Source organism: Lepidochelys kempii, chromosome 3, assembly GCF_965140285.1.
Source record: "Lepidochelys kempii isolate rLepKem1 chromosome 3, rLepKem1.hap1, whole genome shotgun sequence".
NCBI lineage: Eukaryota > Metazoa > Chordata > Testudines > Cheloniidae > Lepidochelys > Lepidochelys kempii.
The window spans coordinates 27,402,778-27,422,663 of record NC_136382.1 but is presented as its reverse complement, the minus strand read 5'-3'; the positions used below and the strand labels follow the sequence as shown (position 1 = coordinate 27,422,663).

The following is a 19,886-nucleotide window of genomic DNA, read 5'->3' as shown; positions in this document are numbered from 1 at the left end:
TGTGTGGATTTGAATTTTATAGGAGGGGAAAAAAAACCTTTCCCTAGCAATTTTTAATGAGCAAAATGACCCAGTCAGATTTCAGATACCTCCACGATGCCCCCAATCCTCCTCCGGAACAATACACTTCACTAAATCCAGGACAAAGCTTGTGAGAGCCAGAGATAAAGCATTCCAGGTCAACGTAGTTTGGCTGCGGAATATTTTAAATTGTAGCTTCATCTGTTTTGTCCTTAGCTTAGTTAGTTGTGTTGTTCCATTTGGAATCAAAGTCTAATCATTTTAGAACATACTGCAGGATCCACTTTTTTTGTTCAAATAAACCTCTCTGTAACAGGAAGAATTTTTATCCCTAAACAGGTACCCCAAGAGAACTTCCTATTAGAGCCCTCTATAACATCCACTATGAATTTTGGAACAAAGATTGAGTTAACCAGTGCTGCACTTTGAAAGCATGGACATGTGTGCTACAGAAAACCCAGAGATGGATTAGATAAAGACCCAATCTGTAGGATGTTGAGCACGTGCTATAGAACGTGACCGTGGTTAGTATGACACAGATTTGCCCTTAGATTATAAGCTCTTTGAGTCAGGAACACGTTTTATTTACCTAATGAGCACATATAGAATCATAGAATCATAGAATATCAGGGTTGGAAGGGACCCCAGAAGGTCATCTAGTCCAACCCCCTGCTCAAAGCAGGACCAATTCCCAGTTAAATCATCCCAGCCAGGGCTTTGTCAAGCCTGACCTTAAAAACCTCTAAGGAAGGAGATTCTATATATAGCAATACACAATAATTCTCCATGGAACGTCTCAGTTCACACTTAGCCCTTGGAGTTTTCTGCAAAAAAAAATAACCCTAGATGGATGAGAGAGTTGTTTTATTTAAGAAATGTTTATTATCCTAACCAAACAATTTGTATAGCGTACCAACTGGTGAAAGATGAAGTGTCTGCCTTCCAGAATTTATAGACCAGAGGAATGTGCACCCACCTCCACTCATGATTCCTCCAACCATGAACCCCAGGCCTATACATAAGTACCTAACCAAGCTCAGCCTGGTCTCACAAAAAGAACAGAGAGAAACCTACCCCACCCCACTGTAGACAATATCACAGTTGTTAGGGCACAAACCACTTTTTGAAATTCCTGTTCTGCCTTACTTGCAGAAGGGACTTGAACTTGGGTCTTCCATATCCCAGGTAAGTGCTCTAGCCACCAGACTATTGGGCATGGGAACACACAGTGCCCCCCCACACACACACACACTCAGCCAGCCAAATTCCCGATCTGGTCATCTCCATGGGTTAGGTGTGCTCTGAGCATCCTATTGCTTTGGGCCCCAAAGGTGAACAGGCAGGGGCACAGCTAGTTTGAGAATTCCACTGGGGCTTAGGCATCAAGCAGCTTAGTGCTAACGGGACTCAGGCAATTTTTCACATGCTGACTGGCAGAAATCTATGCACCAAGGGAATTTAGGTACCTATACAGTTAGTCAACAGCTGAGTGGGGGTTTTGAGGATATTAGTGGTACCTAAATGTTGGTCTTAGGTGCCAAAAGTGGCAATTAGGCACCTAACTCCCTGTGGATCTAGCCTGTAGTGTCTCAGACCTAGCGCCCACTTGTTCCCAGCCAATCAGCAGTGATGAAACAACATGTCTGATTATAAGCTCAGAACTAGCAAGTAGACACATTAAAAAAAAAAACCTCTCTCTCTCACAGGTTCTGCGATATACAATGAGCTAATCCATTAATTCTTCCAAAAAATGCTGGGCATACTTCTACACGGATCTTACACAGCACACATTCCTGTAACTTTTTAATCAGCTAAACAATACTCGTGTTCAGATCCCAGAATTTACGATATTTCTCTTAGAAGTTACTTACAACAGACATTTGCTAAGTCATGTGATTCAGAACTAGATTCTCCAATGGACTGAACTCTGAATCTGCATAGGTATAAGTGAGGTGAGAATTTGCCCTTCATTGCCTCAACTAGTGACACTAACAGAAAGTAAGCATTTCCATGTACAGAAAAATTGTAATTCTGTCTTCCACCTAAATCAGTGAGAACGTAGGCTATCACTGCTCAGGCCCTACATATACAAATTCTTCATTAAATATGTTCAATTAGATGAGCCCTTCATTAAACATAATGCATACATTTGTAGCTCACTTGAAAGGTATTTGATGCTCAGTAAAAGGATAAGTACAATGCATGTCACAAACTAATAAGTGTGGTTTTTAATATGAGACTTCAGGTGTAGCAAATTTTTCAAATCTAAATTGATTTTCAGGTTAAAGCATAGGCTAAGTTGCATAACTAACTCTAGCAAAAGAGAATACTAAACTGCAGCTAGTAGAAACTGAGTTCTTTAAAGAGAATTTATACAAAAAGCAGATATGTAATTTTTACAGAAAGATGTTTGCAAATTACGCATCCTCTGCAATTTATCAATAACACCTTGTTTCCAAGGACACCACCAATATTCTTTAAACTGCAAGCTTCTCTTGTGCTAAAGTGCTACTGCACAGTAATTACATTTTCACATTACTTAAATATATAAATAAATTCATTATCTTTACAGCAGATGTAATGCAGGTTTTAAGTATTAAGCCGATTAAGTATAAAGTCAGCCCTCATTTATGAGGCATAATTTATTGTGGTTATTATTTCTCCTGTTAAAACATAACACAGCATCATGTGGCTAAGCACTATACTTTAATCTAATAATGTTATCTATAATATTCTGAAATATTCTTCATGGATCAAGGTCCTAATTTGCACATGGAGATTTTTTTCTTTGAGCACCACTAGATTAGTCATTGAGGTAATTACAGCATACAACAAGAGTGCAAAGGGGAAAAGGAGCTAAACAAGCAAGAAGTAATCATTACGGAGGAATTCCTTTCCCTTTGTGAACATAGCTCTTCAAAGAATTACAGGAGCTGAAGACTGACTAGGCCAATTAGGTGATCTAGTCCAGCTCATGCCAGTGAAGGATTGTTCCCTACAGTATTTATTTTAATGCTTTGTATAGTCCTATTTTAAAATGTCTAAACATTGGGCTTTGCAGACGAGCCAAATGGTTATGTTCCCACCTATGTCATCCCAGCACCTATGTCATCCCAGCACAGCATTTCAATTCACTGTGGGAGGATAAAAAGTTAAAAGTAGCAAAACAAGTGAAAAATCTTTTATTGGAGCCCTAGAGAGCGTGAAACATGATGTGATGAAGGAGCTATGCCCATCTAGTACTAGTTTTATCAGCTTTATCCATATAATATTAGTTAAAACAAATAGTATTAGCTAATATTAGGGTTGCCAACTTTCATATCGCAGAAAACCGAACACCCTTACCCCGCCCCTATCCTGCCCTTTCTTCAAGGCCCCACCCCTGATCACTTCATCCCCTCCCTGAGTCACTCACTCTCCCCCACCATCACTCATTTTCACTGGGCTGGGACAGGGGGTTGAGGTGAAGGAGGGGATGAGGGCTCCAGCTGGCGGTGTGGGCTCTGGGGTGAGGCCAGAAATGAGGGGTTTGGAGTTTGGGAGGGATGAAGGCTCCGATGTGGGGCCAAGGATGAGGGGTTTGGAGTGCAGAACAGAGCTCCGAGTTAGCGCTTACCTCAGGCAGCTCCCGGAAGAATGTCCCCCCTCCAGCTCCTATGCAGAGGTGCGGCCAGGGGGCTCCACATGCTGCCTCATCCGCAGACATCGCCCCCGCAGCTCCCATTGACCATGGTTCCCAAGCAATGGGAGCTGCGGAGCCAGCACTTGGGGCAGGGGCAGCACATGGAGCCCCTTGGCTGCCCCTATGCCTAGGAGCCAACCGGACTTTTAGCAACCTGGTCAGCAGTGCTGACCGGAGCCACCAGGGTCCCTTTTCATTCTAGGCATTCCAGTTGAAAACCAGACACCTGGCAACCCTATCTAATATGCTTTAGCAATCAATGGTAACCCCCACACACATGATCTCCCCAACAAATACATAGTTGATACATACCCACATACATATGATCTCTGAAATCAATTGGATTTTGCCTGAATAAGCCTTAGACTGTAGAATCTGAACTATAGACTTTTCTCTTTACTTTTTTTAAAAATAAGACTATTACCAATATACTATAAGAAACAGAAAAGGTACGAGGAAATAAATGAAATCCAAGTTAGCAAAAACCTGTTCCTTCAAAAGAAGGAGATTAATCAAACTTCTAACTCTCAGCTCACAATTATGAGGCATTTTTTGCTCAGATGCAGGTATTGAATATTTGCACCAAAAGTACTTACAGTTTAGAAATCTTCAGTTATTCAATTAGAAAAAAAATAATGTCATGTTATTTAGGTGACAAACTACACCAATGAATCAAACAGTCAAAACTAACAGATTACAAAAAAACAAATAAGCTAAAACATAGCAGATTCTCTGTCACTAGAAGTCTTTAAATGAAGATCAAGTTTGTGTTTCTGAAAGATATATACTACATCAATCAGAAGTTATGGGCTTAATACACGAATGGCTTGGTGAAATTCTACAGCCTACATTAAGCATGAGGTCAGAGCAGATGATCATAATGGTGCCTTCAAGCCTCAAAAAAAAAAAAAAAGAACAGCTATGAAAGTATGTACATACAAAGTGTTTGAGCAACTGTGAATTTGTAAAAGATAAAATGCCCATATGTGAATAATATGCTAAATTAAAATGTTATTCAGTTTATTTACCAATGTTGATCTATGCCATCCTGCAAGGCTATCACCAACATTAATAATTATTCCTTTATTTTAGATTAGGTTTTTGTCTTGTCTTCCACTTCTCCTGCCTTTGTATTTATTTATGCTCTCAATTATTTTGTTTACAGTGCTGAGACCCCACTGCACAAGGATGTTCAAGACCACATTGGGAGTATATATTAGCAAGAAAACTTCATTAAAAAACCATCTATTGGTTTGTTTCCTTAGGTTATTTGATAGTGCTATGCACAAAGCCTAAAGCAGAGAAATATCTCAAGTTCGCTACGCTGTGCTAGGTGAAATCTTTTAAATCTGTTTCTCCTTATGATACAGAATAAAACAGAATGCAATGGTGGTCATTTTACAGTCTCACTTGAAAACTTACCTGAGGAGTCTCCTTAGCGATCAGCGAAGAAGGTACTGAGATATTTATATTCTCCCCTCCTTCTGAAGGGCGTAACTGGTAATTCACTGCTTGATAAAGAATCTGAAAAGAAGGGGTATATGTTATTTCTGCTATCATTCAAACTAATAATACACAATTATTCAAACTACCTAGTGTCATGAGAAAGCAAGAATCTCAGGTGGTAAAACTTCTAGGAGAATAAAAAAAATAATCATGGCATCGTGCTGAACCACTGATATAAATGTCTACAAAAAACTACCTTCTCTCAGTACTGTATACGCATTTTCCATGAAGTACTGTTGTTGCTCCTGTTTTTTTCAAGAAAGTAACTACATGAAAATGGCATCTTCTTACTCAACAGATCTACCTCATATATTCACTGGCAGATCTCCTCTTATATTCACTGTGTTGACAGAAGTTAAGTTTTTACTGCTTTTCACTCTTGGTAACGTAGAGCCACTGCAATAATGGGAGAGTGAATAGGAGTATTTTCTGGTTTGAAATAAGTTCCAATGCCAGGTGGATAGCACTGTTTTACTTATAAACTAAATATTCAGGCCCCAATCCTGCAAATACTTATACCTATGCTTCTCTTTACTTCTGTGGCAAGTCCCATTAATCAATGGGGCCACCGATAGTAATGACGTTAAGAAAGCGTGTAAGTGGGTTGCCTTAGTATGGAAGTTACTGACAAACTTTCCTCCACATTCACCCATCATTTGCAGTATTTCTATTAGTTGCTGATCCCCTTTACCCTGATCCTTCGTTCTGCACCCTTCAGCTGCACACATTCTCCCTCTACCCATCATGCTTCTACCCTTTCTTTTACCTACTCTTCTCTTACTGCAACAATCACTTCCACTCCCCAATTTCAATCATGTGCTGCCACCCTCCAAAAAACTTAAAAATAAGTTCTTGTAATATAAATAAGACATACACAGACAATTTTGAGAAAGAAAAATGAGATGTGCTTGTAATCAGCCAAACCACATTACTTTTGTGTTGTACCTGGGTTTTTTTTTTTTTTTTCCTATTTTTTAGCTTCTTAGCTCTTAAGAGAAAATACAATGCCTTCCTGTGTGATTGTACTGTACCAACACAATTATGAGTGGGACTTTGGAGCCCAATATGAATTCCTATTAATAAATTACTGTATTTAATTAATTTAGATTACAATAATAAAATGACACTTATCAAAGGCTCTCTGAACCTTAACACAATTAATAAATAAAATAATAATAATAATAATAATTATAATTTTTTAAAAATCCAGCAGCATAGAAATTATCAAACAGAAACTCTTCCAGCCAATCAGCCACCTACAAAAAACCTTCTTTCCATCCTTCCACCATTTTGGGAAGCATACCCACAACCCTCTCCAATAACCCTATCCAACCCCTATTTTTGCACTGTTCCTGGAAGGGTACCAATTTTGGATTATTTCAGACTACAGAGGGAAACAAATTCCAGAGTCTCTAAGCCCTCACAGAAAATGTCCTGCTGGCTTCCCTTCTGGTTTTATAACAAGGGAGATCAAGCTTAAGCCCTTCTGCTGACTGCAAGGCAGTATGGAATGGGGAGAGATGAATAAATGAAACCCATACAACATAATTTATACAGAAAGAAAAGGAGTACTTGTGGCACCTTAGAGACTAACCAATTTATTTGAGCATAAGCTTTCGTGAGCTACAGCTCACTTCATCGGATGCATACCGTGGAAACTGCAGCAGACTTTATATATACACAGAGAATATGAAACAATACCTCCTCCCACCCCACTGTCCTGCTGGTAATAGCTTATCTAAAGTGATCATCAGGTGGGCCATTTCCAGCACAAATCCAGGTTTTCTCACCCTCCACCCCCCACACAAATTCACTCTCCTGCTGGTGATAGCCCATCCAAAGTGACAACTCTTTACACAATGTGCATGACAATCAAGTTGGGCTATTTCCTGCACAAATCCTGGAAATCCTGGGCGCCCCATCATCTCAGGCATTGGCACCCTGACAGCAGGATTCTCTGGCTATGTAGACTCCCTCCTCAGGCCCTACGCTACCAGCACTCCCAGCTACCTTCGAGACACCACTGACTTCCTGAGGAAACTTCAATCCATCGGTGATCTTCCTGATAACACCATCCTGGCCACTATGGATGTAGAAGCCCTCTACACCAAAATTCCACACAAAGATGGACTACAAGCCGTCAAGAACACTATCCCCGATAATGTCACGGCTAACCTGGTGGCTGAACTTTGTGACTTTGTCCTTACCCATAACTCTTTCACATTTGGGGACAATGTATACCTTCAGATCAGCGGCACTGCTATGGGTACCCACATGGCCCCACAGTATGCCAACATTTTTATGGCTGATTTAGAACAACGCTTCCTCAGCTCTCGTCCCCTAAAGCCCCTACTCTACTTGCACTATATTGATGACATCTTCATCATCTGGACCCATGGAAAAGAAGCCCTTGAGGAATTCCACCATGATTTCAACAATTTCCATCCCACCACCAACCTCAGCCTGGTCCAGTCCACACAAGAGATCCACTTCCTGGACACTACAGTGCTAATAAACAATGGTCACATAAACACCACCCTATACCGGAAACCTACTGACCGCTATTCCTACCTGCATGCCTCCAGCTTTCACCCTGACCACACCACACAATCCATCGTCTACAGCCAAGCTCTGCGATACAACCGCATTTGCTCCAACCCCTCAGACAGAGACAAACACCTACAAGATCTCTGTCAAGCTTTCTTACAACTACAATACCCACCTGCAGAAGTAAAGAAACAGATTGATAGAGCCAGAAGAGTTCCCAGAAGTTACCTACTACAGGACAGGCCTAACAAAAAAAATAACAGAACGCCACTAGCCGTCACCTTCAGCCCCCAACTAAAACCCCTCCAACGCATTATTAAGGATCTACAACCTATCCTAAAGGATGACCCAGCACTCTCACAAATCTTGGGAGACAGGCCAGTCCTTGCCTACAGACAGCCCCGCAACCTGAAGCAAATACTCACCAACAACCACATACCACACAACAGAACCACTAACCCAGGAACTTATCCTTGCAACAAAGCCCGTTGCCAACTGTGTCCACATATCTATTCAGGGGACACCATCACAGGGCCTAATAACATCAGCCACACTATCAGAGGCTCGTTCACCTGCACATCCACCAATGTGATACATGTCATCATGTGCCAGCAATGCCCCTCTGCCATGTACATTGGTCAAACTGGACAGTCTCTACGTAAAAGAATAAATGGACACAAATCAGATGTCAAGAACTATAACATTCATAAACCAGTCGGAGAACACCTCAATCTCTCTGGTCACGCAATCACAGACATGAAGGTCGCTATCTTAAAACAAAAAAACTTCAAATCCAGACTCCAGCGAGAAACTGCTGAATTGGAATTCATTTGCAAATTGGATACTATTAATTTAGGCTTAAACAGAGACTGGGAGTGGCTAAGTCATTATGCAAGGTAGCCTGTGTCCTCTTGTTTTTTCCTACCCCCCCCCCCAGATGTTCTGGTTTAACTTGGATTTAAACTTGGAGAGTGGTCAGTTTGGATGAGCTATTACCAGCAGGAGAGTGAGTTTGTGTGTGTATGGGGGTGGGAGGGTTGTGAGAAAACCTGGATTTGTGCAGGAAATAGCCCAACTTGATTGTCATGCACATTGTGTAAAGAGTTGTCACTTTGGATGGGCTATCACCAGCAGGAGAGTGAATTTGTGTGGGGGGGTGGAGGGTGAGAAAACCTGGATTTGTGCTGGAAATGGCCCACCTGATGATCACTTTAGATAAGCTATTACCAGCAGGACAGTGGGGTGGGAGGAGGTATTGTTTCATATTCTCTGTGTATATATAAAGTCTGCTGCAGTTTCCATGGTATGCATCCGATGAAGTGAGCTGTAGCTCACGAAAGCTTATGCTCAAAAAAATTGGTTAGTCTCTAAGGTGCCACAAGTATACCTTTTCTTTTTGCGAATACAGACTAACACGGCTGTTACTCTGAAATTTATACAGAGTTACTTTTCAGAGTACAAATTCAATTTCCCCTAATGCACCCTCTATGTAACAATTCAGAAAAACTTTGTACACATGGGCAAAACTAGGGTCAACCTCAATGGAAACGCGACTTTTTGACTCACTCAACCACTGCACCACAGCATTTATGCTAATCTTCTCAAATATATATAATGAGATATCTGATTGTTACAGATTTTACATGCATAATGAATTTGATATTTAGGGCCCTGATCCTGTGAAGAGATAATAGCAAGATCAGGACTTAAGTCCTCATTATAAATAATTAAAACCTTTATGGATGAAATCATGGCCTCACTGAAGTCAATGGGAATTTTGTCATTTATTTCAATTGAGCCAGGATTTCACCCTATGTTTGGCAGAATCTGCAGAAAACACTGGAACAGGCAGTGAACATTTAAAGAGACTGTGTACAGATGAGGCTGTGTACAATGCACAAAATCCTGATAAAAGCAGAAGAACTGATAGAAAAGAATTAAGCATTTGTACATCCCAATCAAATGGATTACAGAATTGGAACAGAGTATTCTGTCAACAATATGCCAGACTGCTGCATTTTAGAAACCTCTGAGGCTATAGAATCATAGAATATCAGGGTTGGAAGGGACCTCAGGAGGTCATCTAGTCCAACCCCCTGCTCAAAAGCAGGACCCATCCCAATTAAATCATCCCAGCCAAGGCTTTGTCAAGCCTGACCTTAAAAACTTCTAAGGAAGGAGATTCCACCACCTCCCTAGGCAACGCATTCCAGTGTTTCACCACCCTCCTAGTGAAAAAGTTTTTCCTAATATCCAACCTAAACCTCCCCCACTGCAACTTGAGACCATTACTCCTTGTCCTGTCCTCTTCCACCACTGAGAATAGTCTAGAACCATCCTCTCTGGAACTACCTCTCAGGTAGTTGAAAGCAGCTATCAAATCCCCCCTCATTCTTCTCTTCTGCAGACTAAACAATCCCAGTTCCCTCAGCCTCTCCTCATAACTCATGTGTTCCAGACCCCTAATAATTTTTGTTGCCCTTCGCTGGACTCTCTCCAATTTATCCATATCCTTCTTGTAGTGTGGGGCCCAAAACTGGACACAGTACTCCAGATGAGGCCTCACCAATGTCGAATAGAGGGGGACGATCACATCCCTCGATCTGCTCGCTATGCCCCTACTTATACATCCCAAAATGCCATTGGCCTTCTTGGCAACAAGGACACACTGCTGACTCATATCCAGCTTCTCGTCCACTGTCACCCCTAGGTCCTTTTCCGCAGAACTGCTGCCTAGCCATTCGGTCCCTAGTCTGTAGCGGTGCACTGGGTTCTTCCGTCCTAAGTGCAGGACCCTGCACTTATCCTTATTGAACCTCATCAGATTTCTTTTGGCCCAATCCTCCAATTTGTCTAGGTCCCTCTGTATCCTATCCCTGCCCTCCAGCGTATCTACCACTCCTCCCAGTTTAGTATCATCCGCAAATTTGCTGAGAGTGCAATCCACACCATCCTCCAGATCATTTATGAAGATATTGAACAAAAACGGCCCCAGGACTGACCCCTGGGGCACTCCACTTGACACCGGCTGCCAACCAGACATGGAGCCATTGATCACTACCCGTTGAGCCCGACAATCTAGCCAGCTTTCTACCCACCTTATAGTGCATTCATCCAGCCCATACTTCTTTAACTTGCTGACAAGAATACTGTGGGAGACCGTGTCAAAAGCTTTGCTAAAGTCAAGATACAATACATCCACTGCTTTCCCTTCATCCACAGAACCAGTAATCTCATCATAGAAGGCGATATAGCACCCATCCAGTACTAGTTATAACAGAAAAGGAACTGCATTCTTATTTGATATAGTTATCTATTGATTATAGAAAATGTATTATAAATGCAATATTTAACTGTTCAGACATAAAATGTAAGGTAGAAAAATACGGAAAATTGATGACACATTGTCGGAAGCTTGGGGGAAAAAACACAAAATAGTTACCTCTTATTTCAGAAAATAAGTATTCACAGTTTATGTAGGAAAATTTTACAGAAAAGGATCCTACCTGAGTCTGCAAAGAACTGTTTGCTGCCAGCAGTGACTCTATGGCACCTGGAGGGCAATGTGTCAGAGCAAAAGCCATGAGCTCCTGCCGAATACCCAAGTCTTGGTAGCCTTCTGATTGCCCTAATTGGCTGCATACCTCCCAACTTTTAGAATAGCCTGCAAAGGTAACAAAAAGTTTGCCAAGCAAAGTCACATAAAATCAATAATTTAATTGGGGGGGGAGGGTGAGAAAAGAAATAAACTTTTTCCAATGGCCAAAGGTTACATCATCATCAATAAATCAGATAAGAGTATAGCTTCTCTTGTTAAATTCTCAACATTTCATGAGAGGAGAGGGGGGTGGGGGAAGAGAGAGAGACACTTAGCAGTAAGCAAAAAATCTTGGAATTCAGCTACCTAACATTATATATACTCTAGGTACCAATATGGTGCATAGTCATGTGTGTGTGTCCATACATATGTATTTGTGCTTAGTGACACCATGTTAAGAAAAATCAGATCAGACTGCTTCAGAATAAACTGAACATTTTTAGAATAGACCTGCTGATGTAAAAGATCAGTGTTGTCTTTTAAAATAAAATAATTTAACTCTTCTGTGTTAGGGCCATGGGGAAATAGAGGGGAAAAGCACAGGAGCAGATTATCTTCTGTTATTCAATGCCCCGATCACCACTTATACCTTCCCCCACCCATAAACCATATTAGACTTGCAAGAATTAAAATAGGATTGGGCAGACAAAGAGAAATGTGAAGCCCCATCATTTTTACTAGCTATCCTCTGGATGGATGGGATATGGGTGGGAGAACCAGAAGAGGAACCACACTTCTCCAAAGCGCACACAATCACTTCCAGTGGCTGAGAGTCTAGTGGCCCCAGATCATATGGGAAACACAGAACATTGTTTAAATGTTTGCAAATATGTACAAACAGCACATATAATTGGGATCCACTTTTTGCATTGTAGGAGAGATTATGGGGACATGTCAACCTCCCCCATCACCAAACACACACTTAACTGATTTTAAGTAAAGTTCACAACTATGAATCCTGAGCAGAGGGAAGCACTAGCTTCCAGCCTGGAGTTCAGCACCTAACTCCACTAAATTAAGGGCGGAGGTTGGCTCCCTGTTAGGGTGCTGGCTTCTGTGAATCCTTTTTTTAAGAGGTTAACTCTACCCACACATTGTAGAAGGAGCCTGGGTGCCTAACTTGGGGGTGTGAATTCCACAAGACAGCCAGATGCCTAAAAGTTAGGTGTTGCAACGCTGAGCATTGCAACACTTAAGTTCCCCTTATGAATATAGTCCCTAACATTCTCAGAGTAATACAACAGGACCCCTGAGCAACTGTATAACTAATAACTACATTCCTCACTATTTAATTACTTCTACAAGTCAACCAATCACTTGATATGATAAATTGGTCTTTCATTACACCGTGAAGTTTCTAAATTGATTTAACTTTTTTAGGTTGAAACCAGATCCTAGCACAGCTTCATAAAGTAATGTGCTCATGTTTTGACGGAGAATTTACATAGAAAAGGATTAAAGAATGAATGGGTCCAGAAGGTCTTCACAAAATGGAAATTAATGCATTTACCACTAGGATCTATAGGGGTCTTTGGATTTTAATAGTATTTCAATGAATATTCATTAATGAACAAGTTTTCAACTTTATCACACATGGGGATTCATATGAGATAAATGAAAAAAATTTCTTCTCTCCTCCCTCCACATGAACAATTTGGAAATAAACCACTGTGGAAACAATTACAACTAAATCCCTGCTGGGACAGACTTATGAGACAGTGCGATGAAAATAAAGGATATCTGAACTAAAATACATAATTCCCGCAGACAGTTCGCACAGAATTAATCAAACTGAAAACCTGCGTTCTTCCAGAGGTCACTGTTGCTTAAATCACATGGACTACAGAACATTTATATAAGTAAAAAAGTATTCTACACTTGCTATATTCTAAGTAACTATATTCTAATTTCTACAAACAAAATGGGATTGACCTACCAATTAAGTTAGTCAGTCTGGAGTCACAGATTTTACATAATGTCAGAAAATTCAGGAGAGGACTTTTTTTTTTTTTTTTTTTTTAAGTGGTAAACTTCACCTGTGGCTCTAAGCTCTTGGCAGTGCATACTAGCAGCTTTGTAGTCCTGGAAATGGAGAGCTTGTTCCACTAAAAGGATCAAAACCTGGCCTTTTCTCTCAGTCTGGTCATCTCCTGTAAGAAGAGTCAGAAAAGTTGTTACCAATTATTTCAAAGGTCAATAGTCAATTATTAGCACAGTATTTCACAAGAATGTTTCTGTATATTGTGGATGAAAATGGCTCTCTTTCAAAGCTGTTGATGGTTTGGATGCTACAAATATTCAATATAGATCTACCTCTTCCTGATGAAACCAAGACATAACTTACTTAATTAGTGAAACAGGTAATTGTGTGCCCAAACCATGTGTTCATATATTGCCAGAAGAACTCACATCAGTAAGTATTTCCATCACAAGGTGGAAAACACTTGTTGAAAAAAATAAATACTGTCTAGTTAATTTCCATTGTATGCGTTACAAAAGGTCTTCAAAAATAGGGGCTTAAAATTAGGCTCTTTAAATCACCAAGTAAGTCTCTAAATATGCATTTATTTTCAAAGGGAGCTGCTATGTGCTTCCATGTTAATTTTTAGGTATGTTAGGGCCTATATCTGTGTGTCCAATACAGCATGACTGATTTTTCTCTGTATCATTTTAATGTTAACACCTGTAGGATCCCTTAGGGCTCCAAAAGGAATAAAACCTCTAATTCATTCTTTATGGCCTGGACTTCTAATTGGTTGCAGTGTTGTCACTGAACTCTTGTCTCCATTAACGACTTGCACAGGTTTAACTTTTCACTGAAGTCTTTGAGTCCAGCAGTTTGTTCAATTGTTCACCCCTAGGCAACAAGAGATGACTGTGCATGTTCCCGTGCAACCCGATAAATGTAAAATAAAACATGGACAGTGTAGGATTAACAGAATTTGACTTTGGGGGGAAGGAGGGAAAGCAATGTGTCTATAAAATCTTGTCCTGGAGATAAAACCCATTCCACATGCAAATGTTCTGGTAAAAATTTGCCTCTATGTTCTAGGTGAGCATGAAAAGGAAAGGAAATCAGGAATATGAGGAGTCCTAATCTCCTTTTCCAAACCACAGTTATATTCCATGCATATAATCTTCCCTCCTTCCACTATTTTTTTTGTCCCTCTATTTCTCATCTCGCTTGGCAAGTTGTAATGAACACAGCATATGTCCATAACTGTATATGAAAGTGCAGTCAGTCTCACACACAAGTAAGATCTAGATCTATATATTTTAAACATATGCAAGATCTATAGGGATGGACTGATCAGAAAAAAAAAAAGGGCTTCTTTCAATGCGAGTCAATCTTTACTTCTTCTCACCAGCTATCAGAGGATTTTAAGGATGCAGCACTGATGCAGCTATCTGAAAGGAGGTCAGATTATGAGACACTATGTTAACATACAGACAGGTTTCAGAGTAACAGCCGTGTTAGTCTGTATTCGCAAAAAGAAAAGGAGTACTTGTGGCACCTTAGAGACTAACCAAACGAAACTCACGAAAGCTCATGCTCAAATAAATTGGTCAGTCTCTAAGGTGCCACAAGTACTCCTCTTCTTTATGTTAACATACCTGTCCTGGAGTAATTCAACTTCAAATATTTTAAAAAGTTAAATTTATCTAACTTGTAGACTTAAGACTATAAAAACAACTAAGAAGTCCATGGTTATTTTTTCCCCTCCACTCTGTGGCTCCAACAACAGAGGTAAACCACATTGCTTGTCTAATCTTTTTTATTTATTTTTAATCACGCCCATAAAGATAAATGTACTGATTATGCTAGACTGACAACCCTAAAGAAATAGTAAAACAATAATTTTAGTGCATACATGGGAGGTAGGGTTGGTGGCCTATGATATACAGGAGGTCAGACCAGATGATCTGGTGGTCCCTTCTGGCAAAAAACTCTAACTTTATTTACAGAGCTGTCCAACCAAGATGCCTCTGGCTCCGGATGCAGAGGGACCACCTCTGGGGTCTGGACCTCCATATTCATTCATTCCTTAGCCTCTCCACTAAGACAGACTGCTATACAGTGTTGCCAATTAGACACCACCATGTTTTTTGTGATGTGAACTTTTGCCCACTGGGAGCGGACTGCTATGAAACTCCTCTCATCCAGGCCACTGCCCAGCAATTAAATGGAAACAACTTTTAGTCATTTTTTACCTAGGATAAATTTGAACCAGTGTCTTAGAGGTGAAATGTTCCTAGATACCTGCCAGGAATCCAGTGCCTGCCCCATACCCTTGGTAGCTTTCCAATGTATTATACTTATATTGGGAGATTTGTGTGTCAGCATCAGACACAAGGAAGGGGTAACAAAAGTGCAGTAAATGGATCTTTGCTGTTATTCAGAAATCACCGTGACCAATAATCAACTGCAATTTATTAGTATCTAAAATCAGTAGGGACACAATTGAAGCTGTTCTTTTCTTAATTGATCTTGAGTGGTCTTATGGCTTAGAGGGTTTTTTTTGGGGGGGGAGAGGGGGATGGTTGGCTAATTTATTTTCAAGCAATAGGCTCTCCGTCTGCGTGTTTTACAAGAGTGCAAGTGTACATTATCATCATCCTCTCTCTAGTCTCTTACAATAGTTAGTACCCTATATCAATATGCCTCCTATTTAAACTCCCATTATCTTGATGCACACCGTTATATCAAAGGATTGCAACTCCAACATGACTAGCAAATCCCCAGCAATGCACAGCTAGAACGTTTTTCATGTGGCTTTTGTTGACTCAGGGAAGCCAATTAAAATCCTACCCCCTGCAGGATTTCTCGTATCTTCTCTTATTCTTCCATTTAGACCTAGAAACTCACTGCCACTGCTTCGCGGTTCCTGATTTGGGAGTTAACATTAAGTCTTAAAGAAATGAAGCAGCTTTAAACATCTAGCTCCACAGTCCCCCATCCCTTGTGATATTGACATGAGACATTCAAGATTTTTCTTTAAAACTGTTGGTAAGATAAACGCCATCATAAAATGAGTGTCTTATTTTACTCTATGATTCCTATCTGTTAGTATTGTTTGACATCCAACAGATTGAATAGAAAAGACATTTAAAATTCAGGAACTGGAAATGTTTTATTACTTATTATTTCTATAGCACAGCCTGTATAAACAGCATGAGTTTACAAACCTCCTCAGGACTACTCCCTAGTATAAGGACTTGTATGCTCTGACTTCATGACTACTGAGGGTCAATCCACTGAGAAGCATTTACAGAATCCTTAAAGGATGTCATGCATCTCATCTTATCTCGAGGCAAATTGTCATAATAACGGACAGATGTCGTGGTAAGGAAGAAAACTACCAGTGCTTAAGAAATATAAAGAAAACATCTCCATTTCAGGCAGCCTGGGTCATCCAGCAAGCAAGAAAATATGAATTACAACTAATAAAGGATAATTCCAGTGCCGAAAGTTAATTTTGGCTAAGTTGGCCAGAATCATCTTCTGATGAGGGAAACTGAGGCACACACCATCCCAAATTCCCAGAATGTCAGACCTGGATTTAGATCTCAGGTGTTCCTCAATAAAATAGTCACAAGTCCTATGCTCAGACAATTAGACAACAGTGCCTCTTTCATATACAGCAAGAACACCTGTGCGCTTATTTTGATATATATTCTTTTGGCTGAAATTGGAAAGGGCAACAGCATGAGAAAGTTGAGGAACTTGGTAATCTTCAAAAATAGGTATGACTTCTGGATAAGAGTTCAAAACATTTTTTAATTAGAAAAGTTTACCCATTCCTAAAATTAATTACATTTTTCCAAAAACTTTACTGTCAACTTAATGAGAAACTAAATGGATTTTTTTTAAATTAACGTCTCATCAAGCAACTCCTGTAACATGTGACAGCACAAAACAAAGTCTAGACAGGCTTTTACAACATTCAGTAACAGTAAACAAACAGCAATTAAAAGCAACTATCTAAGACTGATTTGTATTTTGAATCTTTTTTGTTCCAGTGTGCAATCAAATACACCAATTTAAGGCTAAATAATTACCTAAAATAGATTATTTGTGTTCTGATTTTTACTGGGAATGAGGACTCTGGTTCCAATTCCAAAGTCTGCCACTAATTTATTAGTAACACCTTGTAAAACCCACCATGACTCCCTTACTTTGGCCACCTGTGAAACGGATATATTCCTTACCTACCTATTTTATTGAGGCGGTGGTGTGAGCCTAATTAGGATTTACTAATTGATTTAAGATACCTGATGAAAGACCATAAGAGTGCTCAAAGGAAATTTGAGGAGTACATGACTTGCCTATAACTCTTGTTCTCTAAAAACATACTCCACAGTGGATTGCTACTCTTGGAGTTCCGTGTTCCCATAACATTGCCACACCCCAGTACAGAGAATCTTATGCCACCCCTGGCTTAGCGTCTGTCCTTCCCCAAATCATTCTCTTTTAATGGTGGAACATAGAGAGCACATGCAATTTACCCTACTGCAGAATAAAAGCTTTGGTTCATAGATGCTATTTAAAATTTTAATGAACCATAGAAGCAAACCTATTAATTTCGAAAACAAGTACATTTTATTTCAAGCTGAAAATTTAAACAATAGGTTTAAATTTAATTTAATTTAAATTTAAATAATAGGTTTTGATTTTTAGTATATCTTAAAATAATATGAATGTATGAGCTGCTCTTTAGGTTACAATGCATAACTTGAAGCAGACTAATAACATTGTTAATATTGTTATAGCTACAAAGATCTATAGTAACTATTCATCATATTAACGATACACTGCAACCTAATAAAATAATAAAGAGAGGATAAATGCAAAAGTGCCCTATGTGTCTTGCTTTTACAACCTAATTGATACATATATTTTTTATACTGACTGTTAAAGCTCATGAGAGGCTCTATTTACACACTATAGTTAAGGCTGCATCCGTATTTCCATTGAAATCTCTGTTTTGCAAGGGTTTATTAATTTGACCATAAAAATTAACAGACTTTAAACTTGGTGAGAGGTCCTGGCTGAAGAGCAAATTTTAGTTGTTTTTAAAGCTGTTGTGATTATGTAAAACATCTTCCTCATGTAAAATTTAAATGAATTTGTCGAAAGCTCTTTTGCCCTATCATATTTTTTAAAAAAACACAAGAGCTCAATCCAAGGACAACTTTCATTCAAGTCAATGCTGCAATATCGAGGCATGTCAGAGTTAGTGAATGGCAGATTTAAACCCAAACTTTGAATAATCAGACTGTGGAACTCATTGCCACATGATGTTATCAAGGTCTAGAATTTAGCAAGATTTTGTATGGATAATATCCAGTTACAACAGATAATATTAACAAAAATTCTAAAGGGATATAAAGTAACTCAAGATTTAAACCTTAAACCATTGTTTTAACTATTAGGGATTAGGATGAGACCTTGGGAGGGAGGCAGATTTTTTTACATCTGCCTATTTTCTTGTACCTTGTTCTGAATCATTTTGTGCTGGTTCCTGACAGGAGATTGGACAAGATGGATCATGGGTTTCATGTACTATGGTAATTTATACGATCCTGTGAATAGCTCATTCTTTGCGAGTCATCCAGATCTTAATTTATAACAGGTTTCAGAATAGCAGCCGTGTTAGTCTGTATCTACAAAAAGAACAGGAATACTTGTGGCACCTCAGAGACTAACAAATTTATTTGAGCATAAGCTTTCGTGAGCTACAGCTCACTTCACGAAAGCTTATGCTCAAATAAATTTGTTAGTCTCAGAGGTGCCACAAGTACTCCTTTTAATTTATAACAGTTTCCAAATTCCAACAAATTTTCTGAGTCTTTAAAGGTATAAATAGCATAACAAAACCATCTGAAACAGCACTAATGTTTAAACTCAAAATATAATGCACCGGAATACTTCATACTTGCGAACACGTACTGTTGTCCTCTGCTGCACAGAACGTAAAGCTTGTTCAAGTCTTTTTTTGCAACTAAGGCTCCTTTCTAATGAGTAGCTCCCCAAGAGACAAAAGTTCTTAGTCCTGATTTTTCTTAAAATCAAGTGTTGTGTTTTGGAGCATGTTACCAAGTTCCAACGCCGATGAGGAATGAGTGTGGATTAATTAATAATTAAGGTATTAATTGTAGGCATGGATTCACTAGAAAAAACATACCTGAGGTCTACTGTAAAGAATATTTCCATTATTGCAATAATACCAACCAAACTGGCATACTGTAAACCTCCAGTGGCAGTAAAAGTATATCGCCAAATGCAGAGTGATTTTATATAAAAAATAATCCACTTGAAGCGTTTTGTTGCTATTACAAAGTGGAACTTATTAATGACAACATGGGAACACACAGTTCTGTACATTTATTCAGCCAAGAGACAAAAAATGTTACCAACTGTTAAAGCACAGTCTTTTGCTCAGTGAGACAGCCTCTTGAAATACACTCATTTCCATGAAATTCCATATTTATATTGGGAGTGACTACCACTATGATACGTGAGATTTTATT

At 39.4% G+C, this 19,886-nt stretch overlaps 1 protein-coding gene across 4 annotated transcripts in view; it reads right to left on the bottom strand.

The window, feature by feature from the left end:
- Window positions 1-19,886, bottom strand: part of NBAS (NBAS subunit of NRZ tethering complex) — a 406,503-nt gene that overhangs the window by 223,882 nt on the left and 162,735 nt on the right. For all 4 annotated transcript variants that reach the window (XR_012157919.2, XM_073335981.2, XM_073335983.2 and 1 more), the window contains exons 33-35: window positions 13,391-13,504; window positions 11,263-11,420; window positions 5,126-5,227 (exon numbers count right to left, since the gene is read on the bottom strand). Coding sequence is in view for 3 of the 4 variants with exons in the window: in XM_073335981.2 (XP_073192082.2) it covers window positions 5,126-5,227; window positions 11,263-11,420; window positions 13,391-13,504 (374 nt within the window). In the remaining variant the exon portion in view is untranslated. The remainder of the gene's footprint in view (window positions 1-5,125; window positions 5,228-11,262; window positions 11,421-13,390; window positions 13,505-19,886) is intronic.